At 45.6% G+C, this 19,478-nt stretch overlaps 1 protein-coding gene across 1 annotated transcript in view; it reads left to right on the forward strand.

The window, feature by feature from the left end:
- The first annotated feature begins 3,151 nt into the window (after window positions 1-3,151).
- LOC147117081 (patched domain-containing protein 3-like) overlaps window positions 3,152-19,478 on the forward strand; it is a 90,048-nt gene continuing 73,721 nt past the window's right edge. The window contains exon 1 of the mRNA XM_085987701.1: window positions 3,152-4,062. Within this exon, the coding sequence (XP_085843827.1) occupies window positions 3,343-4,062 (720 nt within the window). The 5' untranslated portion in view covers window positions 3,152-3,342. The remainder of the gene's footprint in view (window positions 4,063-19,478) is intronic.

The following is a 19,478-nucleotide window of genomic DNA, read 5'->3' on the forward strand; positions in this document are numbered from 1 at the left end:
TCGGACACCGCGGTGAGCTGGCATTGTTGCCTGGCTGACCACGGGTCCGCAGATTTCGCCATCACGAATGTCAGGGGTTTGTGGTCGACAAACGCGGTGAAGGGGCGGCCCTCCAGAAGAAATCTAAAATGGCGGACTGCCAGGTACAGTGCGAGGAGCTCATGGTCAAAGGCGCTGTATTTGGCCTCCGGGGGGCGCAGTTGGCGGCTGAAAAAGGCCAGCGGTTGCCAGGCCCCGTCGACCCACTGTTCGTACACGGCGCCGACCGCGGGGTCGGAGGCGTCCGTGGTGAGGGCCACCCTGGCATTGGGCTGTGGGTGAGCAAGCATGGTGGCGTCGGCGAGCGCCTTTTTGGTCGAGTCGAAAGCGGTCAACATTGTCCGTCGACCACTCGATCGCCATTCTGTCTTTCTTACCCCGGAGGGCTTCGTATAGGGGCCGCATGAGGGAGGCCGCTCCGGGAATGAAGCGGTTGTAAAAGTTGATCATCCCCAAGAACTCCTGGAGGCCTTTGATGGTGGTAGGCCGGGGGAACTGCTGGATGGCTTGCACCTTGGCGGGCAGGGGAATGGCTCCATCCTGCGTGATGTGGTGGCCGAGGAATTCGATCCTGCTGAGGCTGAATTGGCACTTGGCTGGGCTGATGATGAGCCCGTGCTCACTAAGCCGCTGGAACAGGGTGCGGTGGTGCTCGATGTGTCCCTGCTTGGAGGAACTAGCTACCAGGATGTCATCCAGGTAGACAAAGAGGAACTTCAGGTCCCGGAGGACCAAGTGCATGAGCCGCTGGAAGGCCTGGGCCGCGTTTTTGAGGCCGAAGGGCATTCGGAGGAACTCGAATAGTCCAAAAGGGGTGATTATGGCCGTCTTGGGAACGTCCGTGGGTGGACTGGCACCTGATGGTAACCGCGCACCAGGTCGACTTTGGAGAAGACTGAGCGGCCGGCCAGTCTAGCTGAGAAGTCTTGAATGTGCGGTATGGGGTACCGATCCGGCGTGGTGGCGTCGTTTAGGCGCCGGTAGTCGCTGCAGGGGCGCCATCCCCCGTCGGGTTTGGTGACGATGTGGAGTGGGGAGGCCCAGGGGCTGTTGGAGCGGCGGATGATGCCGAGCTGTTCCATTGTGGCGAAGTCGGCCCGCGCGATCTCCAGCTTGGCCGGGTCCAGCCTGCGGGCGTGGGCTTACACCGGTGGGCCTGTGGTGGGGATGAAGTGTTCTACCCCATGCTTAGCAACTTTCGCAGAGAAGGTCGGGTTGGTGAGGGCTGGGAACTCAGCCAGGAGTGCTGAGTAGTCGTCCGTTGAGCGGGCGCGGCACTGCCACGCCATTTCAGCGGGTTGGGGGGGGGCCATGGTGCCCGGGATAGGTGACATGGTGTTCATGTCCACGAGGCGGCGCCGAGGCATGTCGACCAACAGGCCGTGGGCGCACAGGAAATCCGCACCAAGGAGCGGGGAGAGCACCTTGGCGGTGATAAACTCCCAATGGTAGCGGCGGCCTGCGAGGTCGATGGCGACGGTGCGGGTGCCGTACGTCCGGATGTCGGTGCCGTTGGTGGCAGCCAGCGCAGGGCCGCGGCCGCCTTGCTGGATCTCGAGGGCAGACGCGCGGATGATGCTGCGCTGCGCGCCTGTGTCGCATAGGAAACGGTGTCCGGAGGCGCTGTCCGTAACGTACAGCAGCGCGCCTGCTTGCCCCACGGCCATCGTGTAGGCCGGTGTGGGGGCGGTTGGAAACGTGCAGGGATGGCTGCAGCGGCGTGCCCGTGCGCCGAACCGGGTATGGAAGTAGCAGTAGCCCTGGGTCGGAGGGCTTGAGGGACGTGGGGGCCTGGGGGGCCTCGTGGCCGAGCTGTGTGGCCGCGCGATAGAGGGTGGAGCGCGCGCCGACGCTGCGGAGGCCAGGTCGGGGTGACAGCGTGGTTGGAGCCGGCGGACAGGAGCTTATCGGCTTCGTCGGCCAGGACCTCGAGGTCCGTGAGGCTGGACGCCACGATCGCCGGGCGGATGCTGGGAGGTAGTTGGCGGATAAAGAGCGCGCGGAAGAGGGAGCCGGGCGGTTTCTCATCGGTCAGAGCAAGCATGTGTGAGAGCAAGTCTGACGGCGTGGAGTCACCGATGCCCGGGAGGTCGAGGAGGTGGCAGTTACGCAAAAATTGGGAGGCTGTGAATTTTTTAAGGAGCGCGGCCTTGAGATGTGCGTACTTGCCTTCCTCCGGAGGGTCTTGTAGTGTTGTCCAGACTTTCGTGATTGTGGAGCCGCCCAGGGAGGCCAGGAGGTAGTCGTACATCGTTGCGTCGGCGGTGATGCCGCGGAGTCGGAACTGCGATTCGGCTTGAAGGAACCAGGCGGTGGCTAGGTTCTCCCAGAACTCCGGCAGCTTCACAGAAACTGCGTTTGTGTCAGCCATGGTTACGCTTAGGAGTCGTCCTGAGCGTCGGGGTCACCAATGTAGGAGTCTACGTACTCCTAGCAAAAAATACTGAACTCGGAGAGGTTCAACAGAAAAGGTTTAATTGTTGAGGCTACATATTGAACACAAAATGGCGTCAGAGACTACACCAAGTCTGACTGCTTTTCATCAGTCCACAGCTTCGACTGCTCCTCCCCCGCTCTGGGCTTAACTATGTTGCAGATCGAGTTTCTTAAAGGTGTGATCCTTCTTAAAGGCATGATGCCTGATTTATAGTCTACGGACCGAAAAGCGGATTGTGTCCTTTCTGTGATCGGTATGCCACACAGTATATATTCCTGGCGCATTTAAAGTAATGCATCAAATAGGACCAAGTCTTTTTATATTGCAATTATCCCTTTCCCGAAACCTGACCAAGTCCCTGGATGAAAATCCCAACGCCAAACAGACGTATAATGCTAATGAAGTGCATGAAGGGAACGTCAAATTTAAACCAGAATCCATTTCCTCCAACAGTCAAGTGCATGAAAGTGAACAATGAGCGTGCGTTCTCGCAAACCTCTTGGCAGAAAAGCCACGGCTCGAGGCCACGCCAACTGAGCGAGGACAAACCGGCACCTCTCGTGGTCCCACTCGCGCCAGGGCCTGAGGACCAGCCGCTGTCCCGCTTTATTTTTCAAATTCCTCCCAAGCACCTCTGTCCAATCAGCAACTCACGTGACGTCACGTAACCGTCAACCAACGGATTATTTTTTAAAAAGAGGAGCGGTCGCAAGATGGCGGCTGGGTATTGGTAGTTGCCCCCTTTGATAGAAGTGTAGGATAAGCATGTACAGCCGTTTAAGGGACACGCTCAAACTTGTTCTAAAGAGCTGTTTTTTTTGTGATTAAGCGTCCTCTAAATTGCAGGGGTTGTGCTTGGCTGAACCATGGTTCATTGTCGAACGGATTGCGTTGAGAAATCTCTCTCTTATGTTTTCAGGAAGCTTGGAGTTTGCGTGGGTCGAAAACCATGGTGGTTCTTGATCGTTCCTATGATCGTTTCTGCAGGACTAGGGTCAGGGTTGATGTTGTTTAAGCAAAATGAATCTAATGACATACAAGAGCAATTTACCCCTTCTAACGGCCGGGCAAAAGAAGAAAGAGCGTTTATTCGAGAACATTTTCCAACCAATTTTTCGCTATTCTCGCCGTCGAGGCTTTACACAGACGGGACATTTGTTTCTTTCATTGCTTTTTCAAAAGAGAATAATATCCTTACTAAAAGAGCATTTGAAGAGATTTTATCACTTGATAAAACGTTCAAAGATTTAAAGGTTTCTTACAATAACGTTGAGTATAGTTACTCAAATCTTTGTGCAAAAGTGGGTGATTCGTGCTTCTCAAATCCCATTTTAGATGCTATAAATCACAATGCTGATCTAGTAGAAAGTACTACGTTGATTTATCCTGCGTTTAATGGAAGTTTTATTGGTACGGGTGTGGGAGGAGTGACGTTAGATGGAGATAATATTAAAGAGGCACGTGCTGTTAGGCTCATTTATTTTTTGAGCGAAGACGATGAAGAATATAAAGTACCTTCTGAGCTATTACTTCATATGTATATCCAAGAATTTCCGAAGAGCTTCTCGGATTTGAAGTGGATTACGGTAAATTTTAAAACAAAAATATTTCAATGTGTTTTGTCTGTTGAAGTTCACAAACAAACATTTTTGTGGTTTACGTATTTACTGTGTTTACCGATTAAAAGTAGTCCAGTTTATTGTTTGAACCTACCTAAACTGTGCTCAGAAATAGACAAAACACTTAAATCATATGCATAAATTATCCACAGGTTAAGGAATGTGCGAGAAGATTGTAATCATTCAAAGAATGGGAAAGACCCTATAAACTACCTAAACTGTCCTTCAGCATCCTTCAGATATAACTAGAATGTAACATCGTAGTATTCAAAGCAGCTGAAGGCAGGCCCTCGCAGTGGTCCTGATACTCCTATATTTAGCACAGTTTGGGTAAAGGATTCTTGGTCTGCAGCTGTCAGATTAAAGGGATAATGCTTGGAAAATGTATGGCTGTTCTTGTATATTTTATATATGTTGTCAATATAGATCTGTTTACGATTGTGGAGTTAGTGGAGTGGCCTCAGGCATGAGCATTGGGTTTTTTCTAGATAAGCAGTACTAATGATGTATACACTTGGCTAATTAGTTAGCGATTCATTCTTTAGGAGAGGGTGGCCTATGGTTTCAGAATGAAAAGAAACAAGAAGTTTTTAAGAACGCCTGTACATTGTCTAGCATTTAATTACGTAGTGTAATGCCCTATGGCGGTTGACACAAAGCAACCTACTCAAGAACAGAAGAGTAAGGGTGAAGGTAACAAAATGGAATAACAATTTCTTGAGCTAAATAATAATCAAAACTCACCTACAGTGGGCTGATCAATGCACCCAACTAGATGTTGCTGTCTCTTCACACTGAACCCAAAGTCACCAGCCTTCCATGATAAAAACCAAAGATCATGTGTGGCAAAAGGCTCAGAGGAGGATGACACAATCTGGTTAAGAGGGACTAGATTTAGTTAATAGGTCTGACAGGGATTTAACTTCCAAATCATTTTTATATGGCTTAATGTTAGAGTATAAATTCTCAAATTGAGGGAAATGCCCTACTGGTAGGTGCAAGTCTTGTCCTGATTGGACATAGCAAGGACTGGGGGAGCCATATTGCTGGATTATTTTCACCTACCTGAATTATTCCACTGCAGTGGCTCTTTACTATAGCCCATGCAAATCGAGCTCTTTTCCACTCAGTGTACTTGTTCAGCACAGGAACTCGTGCTCCCTGTGCTTGCTCTCCTGAGGAAAATCCCCTATTCCTGTGGTTAAGCAACAACAATCTCTGCCAAACTTAAGAGTAAAATAAAAGCTGCTTTGGCGAGAGAAGGGCCAGGCCGAGGGCGGTAGGCGAGAGAAGGGCCAGGCCGAGGGCGGTAGGCGAGAGAAGGGCCAGGCCGAGGGCGGTAGGCGAGAGAAGGGCCAGGCTGAGGGCGGCTCGCAAGAAAAAATTGCAAAGTGATGTCACAGCACAAGATGGGGCAGTGGGGGTAAGTTACAGGTAAATATTTAATTTAATCTACCTATAACTTAAACTAGATCAAATAATTCATTAAAAAACTAAACAATATAAGCTAAGTTGATTAAATACGTTAACTTTGTTTTATTTAATTAATTAATTAATGTTATAAAGGGATGGCAGTGCAGGTGGTGTGCAGCATGTGGGAGTTGTGGCGAGCATTGTGATCCCGGAGAACCACATCTGCAGTAAGTGTCTACATCTCGAGGAACTTCAACTCCGAGTTGTTGAGCTGGAGTACAAGGTGCAGAGATTGCGGGCTATCAGGGATGTAGCAAGTTACCTAGACATTTTCATCCAGGAGGCAGTCACACCCCTTAAATTAGATAGTGGTACAGATCTAGTTAGTGGTCAGGGACAGGAGGGTATAACTGCGAGTCAGGCAGGTAAGGGGGAGGAGCCTTGGTCTTTGCCCTTACCCAACAGGTACAAGGTTCTTGCTGCCTGTGTGGATGATGGTGAAGTCTGGAGGGTGGATGAGCAAACTGACCACAGCACTGTGGTACAAGAGGCCATTCAAGTTGTGGGGGAATCAAAAGCAATGTGGCAGTGGTAGGGGACAGTATCATCAAGGAGATAGATACTGTTCTCTGCAGCTATGATGGGAGTTCCAAAAGCTGTGTTGCCGATCCAGTGCCAGGGTTAAGGACATCTCCTCACGGCTGGAGAAGAAGGTTGGTTTTGTGACTGGAAGCCTGTGTCCAGTGGAGGGTTGCAAAATTCTGGGAATTTTCAAGAGGAAACTTTCCATAGGAATTATATGGGAATTTTGAGTTTTTTTGCACACTGATGGTTTTTGCCTCTGACCCTTATATTATCTTTATCATCAAAATAGACATACTGTTCCATACAATTAAAAACAGGGTTTCAAAACTTTATTTAGGTTATAATTTTGAACATTATTGAACCCCCACAAAAAAGATCCATCTAAAATAAAAGGAGCGTCGGCTTGTTTAGCCTGTAATTTGTCCTTATTTTGTCCCTTCTTGAGTCTTCTACTCATGAGTCTTCTGAGTCTTTTACTCCTCATTGCTCCTCCTGATTCTCTGGCTCTGACGTGTCCATTTCCTCCTCTGTGTCACTGTCTAGCTGTGTGGTGGACACTTCTGTACCTGGCTCAATAATTGTAGGTTCACCCGGATAGCCACCAGTTTCTCCACTCTCTCGTTAGTCAGCCTGTTGCGCACCTTTTTATGCGTATTCCCCAAAAGTTTCGTTCAGAGGCCACTGATGAAGGTGGGATTTGGAGTATCACCGATGCAATGGGTGACAGGGCCTCAGATGCACATAGTCCCTTCCACCAGGTATGTGCACTGATATGCTTGCATGATTCCCATATCCCATCCCCATTCCAAAGACCTTGCTTGGTAGAGAACTTTGCCAGACTTCCCAAAACTTTGCCCACGTCCAGATTGAGATGGCAAGAGAGGGTAGAAATCACACCATAAGTGCTGTTGATCTGTTCTCCAGAAAGTATTGGTCTCCCAACATGCTTTGGGTCCAGCATGTATGCTGCAGCATGAATCGGCTTGACATAAAATTCTTGATGCGTCTGTATGAATTGAACAATTGCCTTCTCCTCTGCTTTGAGCAGCAGGGATGTGTGTAGGGCAATGCTGATTTGTTCTTTTAAATCAGCAAAAAGCCTGAGAACATCTGACAAGACAGCGTCATCTTCAATCTGAGCAATTGCAGATGCTACTGGTGAGAGTAGTTTAAGGCTACTAACCACTTGCTCCCAAAACACATCATCCAGCAGTATTTTCTTGATGGTGGTTTCCATATCCCCAGACTGGGATATTGCCATTTCTTGCAGTGACTCCTTACCCTCCAGAAGGCTGTTGCACATTATGACAATGCCACCCCATCTAGTGTTGTTGGGCAGCTTCAGTGTGGTGTTCTTGTTCTTTGTCGTTTGCTTGGAGTTGTAGGTTGCTGCAACTACCTGTTTTCCCCTGACATACTTAACAACTTGCTTGGCTCTCTTGTACAGTGTTTCCATGGTTCTCAAACCCATGATGTCCTTGAGGAGCAGGTTGAGCCCATGAGCTGCGCACCCAATAGACGTAATATGAGGGTAGGCCTCCTCCACTTGAGCCCAAGCAGCCTTCATATTCGCAGCATTGTCAGTAACTACTGCAAAGACCTTTTGTGATCCAAGATCGGTGATGACCGCTTTCGGCTCATCAGCAATGTATGTGTCTGTTGTCCTTCATGTCTGTGCTCTTGAACACTGGGAGAGGAGTGGCGACGATGTAGTTAATTAAGCCCTCCCCTCGTACATTTGACCACCCATCTGAGATAACTGCAACACAGTCTGCCATCCCTATCGTTTCTTTGCGCTTTCCTTGGACTCTATTATACTCAACCTCCAGCAAATAAGTAGACAAAGCATATCTGGTGGGAGGACAGTATGCAGGGCGAATAACATTGAAAAATCTCTTCCAGTACACATTGGCTGTGAGCATGTCGCATATACAGCTCGAGCAAGGCACGCATCTGCATTCTTCTGGCTATGGTTATCCATTGTATCAAAGAACCTTCCAAGTGGGCCAGGAGTTGCTGCTGATAAGGAGCCTGATGCTGAATGTGAATCATCATCTTGAATGGAAGTAGAGGAACGCTAGGCTGACTGCTGTGAGCTTTGAGTGAAGTTGTTGCATTTGGATAAATGCTGCTGCATCTTTGTGGCATTCTTTACATATGGCTTTGTACAGTGTTTGCGCATGTACAGTCTTTCCATCTTTAATGCCTGGGGTAAAATGCTTCCACACATCCGACGGTAAACGTGGCATTGTTCTATGCAGAGAAATAAAGGGTATTCATCTCTGTGTCGAACTGCGGTCGATCAGCACGATTGCAACAAGGTGAGTAAATTTTTCCTGATGCTCCATGTGATGGAAGCATAACCTGTGCCTGCACGACGCTACATCACCAATAGAGGGAGCTAATCACTCATCCAACCAATCAGGACACATTTGTACAGTCACACACAACTTGTAATTATTAAAACCAGCCAAGTAAGAAGATAAACATATACTGATAAAGAAATTCCTTAATAATTAAGATTCCATCTCTGTTAGTAATTTTAAGAGAGGACCTGTGGGGGGAAAAAATGAAAGAAATACAAAAAAAAAACAATATTATGCTAGCATATGCCTTTTTGGGCAAAATTCCCAAGCTAAACTTCCCGTGGAAAATTTCTGGAAATTCACCGGAGGGAACTTTCCACCCCTTCACAACCCTAGTTCAGTGGTGTACCGCAGGGATCGGTGCTGGGTCCTTTGCTGTTTGTAGTGTACATTAATGATTTAGATATGAATGTAGGAGGTATGATCAGTAAGTTCGCAGATGACACAAAAATTGGTGGAGTGGTAAATAGCGAGGAGGGAAGCCTCAGGCTACAGGACGATATAGACGGGTTGGTCATGGACAGAACAGTGGCAAATGGAATTTAACCCTGAAAAGTGTGAGGTGATGCATTTTGGAAGGGCTAACAAGGCAAGGGAATACACAATGAATGGTAGGATCCTAGGAAGGACAGAGGATCAGAGGGACCTTGGTGTGCATGTACATAGATCTCTGAAGGCAGCAGGACAGGTAGATAAGGTGGTTAAAAAGGCATATGGGATACTTGCCTTTATTAGCCGAGGCATAGAATATAAGAGCAGGGAGGTTATGATGGAGCTGTACAAAACGCTAGTTAGGCCACAGCTGGAATACTGTGTGCAGTTCTGGTTGCCGCACTAGGAAGGATGTGATTGCATTGGAGAGGGTGAAGAGGAGATTCACTAGGATGTTACCTGGGCTGGAGCACTTCAGCTATGAAGAGAGGCTGGACAGGCTGGGGTTGTTTTCCTTAGAGCAGAGAAGGCTGAGGGGGGACCTGATTGAGGTGTACAAAATTATGAGGGGGGTAGATAGGAATTTTTCCCCTTAGTAGAGGGGTCAATAACCAGGGGGCATAGTTTCAAGGTAAGGGGCAGGAGGTTTAGAGGGGATTTGAGGAAAAACTTTTTCACCCAGAGGGTGGTTGGAATCTGGAACTCACTGCCTGAAAGGGTGGTAGAGGCAGGAACCCTCACAACATTCAAGATGAACACTTGAAACGCCATAGCATACAAGACTACGGACCAAGTGCTGGAAAATGGGATTTGAATAGATGGGGCTTGATGGCTGGCAAGAACACGAAGGGCCTCTTTCTGTGCTGTATAAATCTATGACTCTAAGAACTTGGAGTGGAAGGGAGAGGATCCAGTTGTCATGGTCCACGTAGGAACTCAACAACATAGGTAGACCTAGAAACAAGGTTCTGCTGAGAGTTTGAGGAGCTGGAGTCCGAATTTAAAACTCAGAACCTCACAGGTAATCATCTCTGGGTTGTTAGCTGAGGCACGCTTAATTGGCATAGGGACAAACATATTAGAAGGTTAAATGCGTGGCTAAAAGAGTGACGTGGGAGGCAGGGCTTTTGATTCATGGGGCACTGGTACCAGTTTGAGGGAAAGAGGGAGCTGTTCTGTTGGGGTGGGCTGGGATCTGTGTCCTGGCGAATCAAATAGATAGGGTTTTAAACTAATAAAGTGGCACGGTCGGGGGGGGGGGTGGTGGCGGGGGTAGTGGTGAGGATTCTGGAAAGGGTAAAGTCAGAAGCAGTAAGAGAAAAGTCAAGGCTGTAGAGCAGAGTAGCAATTTGGATAAAAATAAGCAGAGTGGGTCAGGAAAGGACAGAGAGCTTAACAAAGGTAATAGGACATTAGTGACAAAGGTGACATCAGGGGAAAAATAGAAAAAAGTTGAAGCTAGAGGCACTATATCTAAATGCGCGAAGCACTCGCAACAAAATAGATGAATTAATAGCACAGATAGAAATAAATGGGTTTCATCTAATGGCTATTACGGAGACATGGTTGGGAACTAAATATTTCAGGATACTTGACTTTTAGCAGAGATAGGCAAAGTGGAAAAGGAGGGGGTGGCCCTGATAATGAAAGGTGGGATCAAATCAGAAGAGAGAAAGGATCTTGGCTCAGAAAATTAAGATGTAGAATCAGTTTGGGTGGAGCTAAGAAACAACAAGGGCAGAAAACACAGGTGACCTATAAACTACTTCCACCAAACAGTAGCTGTCATATCGGGCAAAGTATAAATCAGGAAATTACAGATGCATGTAACAAGGGTAATACAGTAATCATTGGGGACTTTAATCTTCATTATAGACTGGGCAAACCAAATTTGCAGTAATAGTGTGGAGGGCGAGTTTATAGAATGCATTCAAGAAAGTTTTCTAGATCAGTATGTCGAGGAACCAACTAGGGAACGGGCTGTTTTAGATCTAATATTGTGCAATGAAACACGTTTAATTAATAACCTTGTAGTAAAGGAGCCTCTGGGGAAGCGTGATCATCATATGATGGAATCAAAGATTGGCAGGCAAAACTGTAATTGAACAATGGGCTGCCTTTTGAAGAGGAGATGGTTCGGGTACAGTTGAGGTACATTCCCACGAAGAGGAAAGGTAGGGCAACAAAAGCCAGAGCTCCCTGGATGATGAAAGAGATCGAGAGTAAGATGAAACCGAAAAAGAGCGCGTATGACAGATGTCGGGTTGAGAATACAAGTGAGATCAGGCTGAATATAGAAAGTTCAGAGGGGAAGTGAAAAAGAAAATAAGGGGCAAAGAGAGAGTATAAGAATAGATTGCCAACTAACATAAAAGGGAATTCAAAAGTCTTTAGGCATATAAATAATAAACGGGTAGTTAGAGGAGGGGTGGGACCAAAAAGGAGACCTATGCATGGAGGCAGAGGGCATAGCTGAGGTACTAAATGAGTACGTTGCATCTGTCTTCACCAAGGAAGAAGATGCTGCCAAAGTCGTAGTGAAAGAGGAGGTAGTGGAGATACTGGATGAGATAAAAATTGATAAAGAGGAAGTACTAGAAAGGCTGTCTGTACTTAAAGTTAATATGCCACCAGGATCGGATGGGATGCATCCTAGAATGCTGAGGGAGGTTAAGGAGGAAATCACGGAGGTACTGGCCATAATCTTCCAATCCTCCTTAGATACGGGGGTGGTGCCAGAGGACTGGAGAACTGCAAATGTTAAACCCTTGTTCAAAAAAGGGTGCAAGGATAAACCCAGCAACTACAGACCAATCAGTTTAACCTTGGTAGTGTGGAAGCTTTTAGAAACGATAATCAGGGACAAAGTTAACAGTCACTTGGACAAGTGTGGATTAATTAAGGAAAGCCAGCATGGATTTGTTAAAGGCAAATCGTGTTTAACTAACCTGATCGAGTTTTTTGATGAGGAAACAGCGAGGGGGTTGATGAGGGCAATGTGGTTGACGTGGTGTATATGGATTTCCAAAAGGCATTTGATAAAGTACCACATAATAGGCTTGCCAACAAAGTTGAAGCCCATGGAATAAAAGGGACAGTGACAGCATGGATATAAAATTGAGCTAGTGACAGGAAGCAGAGGGTAGCAGTGAACGGGTGTTTTTCGGACTGGGGGAAGGTATACAGTGATGTTCCCCAGGGGTCGGTACTAGGACCACTGCTTTTCTTGATATACATTACTGACTTGGACTTGGGAGTTCAGGGCACAATTTCAAAATTTGCAGATGACACAAAACTAGGAAGTATAGTGAACAGTGAGTGATAGACTTCAAGAGTACATAGACAGGCTGGTGGAATTTAATGCAGGAAAGTGCAAAGTGATACATTTTGGTAGGAAGAACGAGGAGAAGCAATATAAACTAAAGGGGGTGCATGAGCAGAGAGACCTGGGGGTATACATGCATAAATCGTTGAAGGTGGCAGGGCAGATTGAGAAAGCGGTTAAAAAAGCATGCGGGATACTGGGCTTCATAAATAGAGGCATAGAATACAAAAGCAAGGAAGTTATGATGAGCCTTTTATAAAACACTGGTTTGGCCTCAACTGGAGTATTGTGTCCAATTCTGGGCACCACACTTTAAGAAGGATGTGAAGGCCTTAGAAAGGGTGCAGAAAAGATTTACGAGAATGATTCCAGGGATGAGGGACTTCAGTTACGTGGATAGACTAGAGAAGCTAGGGTTGTTCTCCTTGGAGCAGAGAAGGTTGAGAGGAGATTTGATAGGGGTATTCAAAAATCATGAGGGGTCAAGACTGAGTAGAGAGAAACTGTTCCCATTGGCGGAAGGGTCGAGAACCAGAGGACACAGATTTAAGGTGATTGGCAAATGAACCAAAGTCGACATGAGGAAAAGCTTTTGTACACAGCAAGTGGTTTTGATTTGGAATGTACTGCCTGAAAGAGTGATGGAGGTAGAAACTTGGCTTTCAAAAGGGAATTGGATAAGTACCTGAAGGAAAAAATTTGCAACGCTACAGGGAAAGGGCGGGGGAGTGGGACTAGCTGAAGTGCTCTTGCAGAGAGCTGGCATGGGCATGGCAGGCCAAATGGCTTGCTGTGCTATGATTCTATAATTTTATATTGAGTTTGAGAGTGATTAAACTAAGTCCAAAACTAGGAGCTTAAATCTGAACAAAGCAAACTATATAGGTCTGATGGGCGAGTTGGCTAAGGTATATTGGGAAACTAGATTAGAATAAATGATGGTAGATCAGCAATGGCAAACATTTAAAGACATAATTCACAACAAATCTACATTCCAGTGTCAGCTGTGGGTCAGTTGGTAGCATTCTCACCTCTGAGTCAGAAGGTTGTGGGTTCATGTCCCCCTCCAAAGACTCGAGCACAAAAATCTAGGCTCCAGCGAGTCTTTCAGATGAGACGTTAAACCAAGGCCCCATCTGCTCTCTCAGGTGGATGTAAAAGATCCTATGGCACAATTTCGAAGACGAGCAGGGGAGTTATCCCCGGTGTCCTAGCTAATATTTATCTCTCAATCAACATGTAAAAAACAGATTATCGGGTCGTTATCACATTGCTGGTTGTTGGAGCTTGCTGTGTGCAAATTAGCTGCTGCGGTTCCTACATTACAACAGTGACGACACTCCAAAAAGTACTTCATTGGCTGTAAAGCGCTTTGGGACGTCTGGTGTTCGTGAAAGGCACTATATAAATGCAAGTCTTTTAAGGAATAAAAACTCCATGGGAAAAGTGGTCCAATCGTGGCTAATGAGAAATTAAAGATAGTATTAAAGGAAGAGGCTTATAATCTTGCCAGAAGTGTAGTAAGCCTGAAGATTGGGAGGATTTTAGAATTCAGCAAAAGATGACCAAGAAATTGATAAAGAAATGGCGAGTAGAATATGTGAGTAAACTAGCAAGAGACATAAAATCAGATTTTAAAAACTTCTATAGATATTTAAAAAGGAAGAGATTAGCGAAAGTAAACATGGGTCCCTTACCTGTGAAAACAGGAGAAATTATAATGGGGAATAAGGAAATGGCAGAGATATTAAACAAAAACTTTGTATTTGTCTTCATGATAGAAGACACAAAAAACATTCCGGAAATAGTGGGGAAACAAGGGTCGAGTGAGAATGAGGAACTGAAAGATATTAGTATAAGTAAAGAAATAATACTGGAGAAATTAATGGGACTAAAAGCCGACAAGACCTCTGGACCTGATGGCCTTCATCCTAGGTTTTTAAAAGAGGTGGCTACAGAGATAGTGGATGCATTGGTTTTGATCTTCCAGATTTCCCTAGATTTCAGAATGGTCCCCGCAGATTGGAAGGTAGCAAACGCTGACCCGGTATTCAAGGAAGGAGAGAGAAAACAGGGAACTATAGGCCAGTTAGCCTGACATCAGTAGTAGGGAAAATGCTAGAATCTATTATTAGGGATGTGGTAACGGGGCATTTAGAAAATCATGATAGGCCAACATTTGCGATTGGAGGCTTCCCTCGAGCGGACGCCTCCGACCTGCAAAGTGTCTACGAAAGTACCTGGTGGCCCGAGAGGTACGGAGGCTTGCGATCCTAGACCTCTCCAGATACGCACAGGTAGAGCCCCACATATCCCAGGGGCGCAAGCGGTTCGTAGGTGCTCCTGGGATCACGTGGGCTGGCCCAACCAATTAAAGAAAGGAATCTCCATTCATATTTTTGACAGTTACGGAACTGTCATAAGTATGAATGGGGATCACTTAAAAAATACACCAACAGCTGAAATTTTTTTTATTACATATTTAAAATTAATTAAAATGCCATTTAATTAAATATTTTAAACAAAAATTTAATTTTGGTGGGGAAAAAAATTCAATGTTTTTACAGGGCTAAAAATAAACTTACCTTTTTGAAGAGTATTTTTAATTTCTAAATGAGTGATAAAATTTAATTTTTTAAAACTCTTATGCTGGTAAAAGCAGGCCTTATGCCTGCTTTTACCAAGTGTAAAAATTTGACAGGCATTCAGTGGGCGGAAGTTGTGCAAATAGCGCAACTCTCTACCCGCAGAGGCCCATCTCCTGCAGATGCGGAGGATCTGTCAAGAGGATTCTTGACAGATATCAAGTGCCTGTTTCAGCGCATGCACTTCGAATGCCTAAACCCGGAACTTGCGCGGCCCCTACGGGCATGTGTGCACCTCGTACACACCTGTGGGGTCGCAAAATACGGCCCAATATGATTGGGCAGAGTCAACATGGATTTATGAAAGGGAAATCATGTTTGACAAGTCTGTTAGAGCTTTTTGAGGGTGTAACTAGCCGGGTCGATAAGGTGGAACCAGTGAATGTAGATTTTTCAAAAAACATTTGATAAAGTGCCACACTAGAGGTTATTAGGGCTCATGGGATTGGGAGTAATATATTAGCATGGATGGAGGATTGGTTAACGAACAGAAAACAGAGAGTAAGAATAAACGTGTCTTTTCTGGTTGGCCGGCTGTAACTAGTGGGGTACCACAAGGAGCAGTGCTTGGCCGTCAGCTATTTACAATCTATATCAATGACTTAGATGAGGGGACCAAGTGCAATGAATCCAAGTTTGCTCACGATGCAAAGCTAGGTGGGAAAGTAAGCTGTGAGGAGGACACAAAGATTCTGCAAAAGGATATAGACCAGTTAAGTGAGTGGGCAGGAACATGGTGGTTGGAATGTAATGTGGAGTAATTTGAAGTTATCCACTTTGGTAGGAAAAATTGAAAAGCAGAATATTTTTTAAAAGGTTGGAGAGTAGGAAATGTTGGTGTTCAGAGGGACCCGGATGTCCTTGTACACGAATCGCAGAAAGTTAACTTGCACAGGCACAGCAAGCAATTAGGAAAGCAAATGGTATGTTGGACTTTTTCACAAAGGGATTGGCGTAAAAGAGTCTTACTGCAATTATAAAGGGGCATGATGAGACCACACCTTGGAGTACTGTGTACAGTTTTGGTCTCCTTACCTAAGGAAGTATATACTTGCCTTAGAAGGAGTGCAACGAAGGCTCACCAGACTGATTCCTGGGATGAGGGGATTGTCCTATGAGGAGAGATTGAGTAGCCTAAGCCTATATTCCCTAGAGTTTAGAAGAATGAGAGGTGATCTCATTGAAACATATAAAATTCTTAATGGGCTTGACAGGGTAGATGCTGGGAGGGTGTTTCCCCTAGTTGGGGAGTCTAGAACTAGGGATCACAGACTCAGAACAAGGGGTTGGCCATTTAGGACTGAGATGAGTAGCAATTTCTTCACTCAAAGAGTTGTGATTCTTTGGAATTCTCTACCCCAGAGGGCTGTGGAAGCTCAGTCATAAGTTGATTTATACTCTGATCCTTTTGTAATAAAGGCTAACTCAGTGATTTTTCAATGCCACCTTGGGGTAGTTGTGAGACTTTCCAATATGATGATTTTAAGATCAATTGAGCTGTCATTCTGTAGTGAGACTTTAGATGCTCTTACATTTACACCAAACGTATCTCAGTGGGTCACTTATTCCAGTTCATATTCTGTCCTGTACCACCACTTTCCATTCGGACATTGGAGGCTAATTCAGCGGAATTGAGTAGAGTGGATTGGGAAAATAGATTAAAGGGTAAGACGATACATGATCAGTGGTGTACATTTAAGGAGTTATTTTACAACTTCCAAAAAATATATATTCCACTGAGAAGAAAAGGGTGTAAAAGAAAAGACAGCCATCCGTGGCTAAGTAAAGAAATTAAGGATAGTATTCGACTAAAAACAAGGGCATATAAGGTAGCCAAATCTAGTGGGAGGATAGAGGATTGGGAAAACTTTAAAAGACAGCAAAAAATAACAAAAAGATTGATTAAGAAAGGGAAGATAGATTATGAAAGTAAATTAGCAAAAAATATAAAAACAGATAGTAAGAGTTTTTATAGTTATATAAAAAGAAAAAGGGTGGCTAAAGTAAATGTTGGTCCCTTTAGAGGATGAGACCGGGAAATTAATGGTGGGAAATATGGAGATGGCAAAAACACTGAATGAATATTTTGTATCGGTCTTTACAGTAGAGGACACTAAGAATATCCCAACACTGGACAAACAGGGGGCTATGGGGGGGGAGGAGCTAAACACGATCAAAATCACTAAGGAAGTGGTACTCGGTAAAATAATGGGACTCAAGGCGGATAAATCACCTGGACCTGATGGCTTACATCCTAGGGTCTTGAGGGAAGTGGCGGTAGGGATTGTGGATGCATTGGTAATAATTTTCCAAAACTCCCTGGACTCGGCAAAGGTCCCGGCAGACTGGAAAACTGCTAATGTAACACCCTTATTTAAAAAGGGCAGTAGACAGAAGGCTGGAAACTATAGACCGGTTAGCCTAACATCTGTGGTAGGTAAAATTTTGGAGTCCATTATTAAGGAGACAGTAACAGGACATTTGGATAATCATAATTTAATAGGACAAAGTCAGCATGGTTTTATGAAGGGGAAGTCATGTTTGATAAATTTGCTGGAGTTCTTTGAGGAAGTAACATATAGGGTGGATAAAGGGGAACCAGTGGACGTAGTGTATTTAGACTTCCAAAAGGCATTTGACAAGGTGCCACACAAAAGATTATTGCTTAAGATAAAAAATCACGGGATTGGGGGTAATATTCTGGCATGGATAGAGGATTGGCTATCTAACAGAAGGCAGAGAGTTGGGATAAATGGTTCATTCTCAGACTGGCAATCAGTAACTAGTGGTGTTCCGCAGGGGTCAGTGCTGGGTCCCCAACTCTTTACAATCTATATTAACGATTTGGAGGAGGGGACCGAGTGTAACATATCAAAGTTTGCAGATGATACTAAGATGGGAGGGAAAGTAGTGAGTGAGGAGGACATAAAAAACCTGCAAGGGGACATAGACAGGCTAAGTAAGTGGGCAGAGATTTGGCAGATGGAATAAAATACTGGAAAGTGTGAGGTTATGCACTTTGGCAGGAAAAATCGTAGAGCAAGTTATTATCTTAATGGCAAGAAACTGGAAAGTACTGAAGTACAAAGGGATCTGGGGGTCCTGGTGCACGAAACTCAAAAGGTTAGTATGCAGGTGCAGCAAGTGATTAAGAAGGCCAATGGAATGTTGGCTTTCATTGCTAGGGGGATAGAATATAAAAATAGGGAGGTATTGCTTCAGTTGTACAGGGTATTGGTGAGACCGCACCTGGAATACTGCATACAGTTTTGGTGTCCATACTTAAGAAAAGACATACTTGCTCTCGACTCAGTACAAAGAAGGTTCACTCGGTTAATCCCGAGGGTGAGGGGATGGACATATGAGGAGAGGTTGAGTAGATTGGGACTCTACTCATTGGAGTTCAGAAGAATGAGAGGCGATCTTATTGAAACATATAAGATTGTGAAGGGGTTGGATCGGGTGGATGCGGGGAGGATGTTCCCAATGATGGGTGAAACTAGAACTAGGGGGCATAGTCTTAGAATAAGGGGCTGCTCTTTCAAAACTGAGATGAGGAGGAACTACTTCACTCAGAGGGTGGTAGGTCCATGGAATATGCTGCCCCAAAAAGCTGTAGAAGCTACATCATTACATAAATTTAAAACAGAAATAGACAGTTTCCTAGAAGTAAAGGGAATTAAGGGCTACGGGGAGCGGGCAGGAATTTGGACATGAGTCTAGGTTCGGATCGGACATGGCCCTGTGGGTAGCGGAGTGGGTCCAGGGGCCGTGTAGCCTGATCCTGCTCCTATTTCGTGTGTCTAATTCTGTTAGATTCAGGAGATGGTTCTGTGATAGTAGATTGGCGGTTAGGATCAGATCAGCCATGATCTTATTGAATGGCGGAGCAGACTCGAGGGGCCGATTGGCCTACTCCTGCTCCTATTTCTTATGTTCTAAAATGCAGTCCCAGTCAACTGTGTCATTGTACTTGCAACAAAAACAACTTGCATTTGTATAGTGCCTTTGATGTTGTAAAATGTCCCAAGGCGCTTCACAGGCGCGTTATCAAACAAAATTTTACACTGAGACACATTGGATATATTAGGACAGAAGAGGTAGGTTTAAGGAGCATCTTGCAAGGAGGAGAGAGACGCGGAGAGGTTTAGGGAGGGCATTCCAGAGCTTTTTTTTATTCGTTCCTGGGATTGGCGTCGCTGGCATGGCCAGCATTTATTGCAACTTTCTTTATTGCCCTTGAGAAGGTGGTCATGAGCCCCCTTCTTGAACCGCTGCAGTCCTTGTGGTGAAGGTACTCCCACAGTGCTGTTACGGAGGGAGTTCCAGGATTTTGACCCAGTGACGATGAAAGAATGGTGATATATTTTTAATCAGCATGGTGTGTAACTTGGAGGGGAACCTGGAGGTGATGGTGTTCCTATGCGCCTGCTGCCCTTGTCCTTCTAGGTGGTAGAGGTCGCAGGTTTGGGAGGGGTATCAAAGAAGCCTTGGCGAGTTGCTGCAGTGCATCTTGTAGATGGTACACACTGCAGCCACGTTGCACCAGTGGAGGAGGGAGTGAGATTTTAAGGTGGTGGATGGGGTGCCAATCAAGCGGGCTGCTTTGTCCCGGAT

The sequence above is a fragment of the Somniosus microcephalus genome, chromosome 5 (assembly GCF_052327205.1).
Source record: "Somniosus microcephalus isolate GS21.2 chromosome 5, FLI_Smic_1.0, whole genome shotgun sequence".
Taxonomy (NCBI): domain Eukaryota; kingdom Metazoa; phylum Chordata; class Chondrichthyes; order Squaliformes; family Somniosidae; genus Somniosus; species Somniosus microcephalus.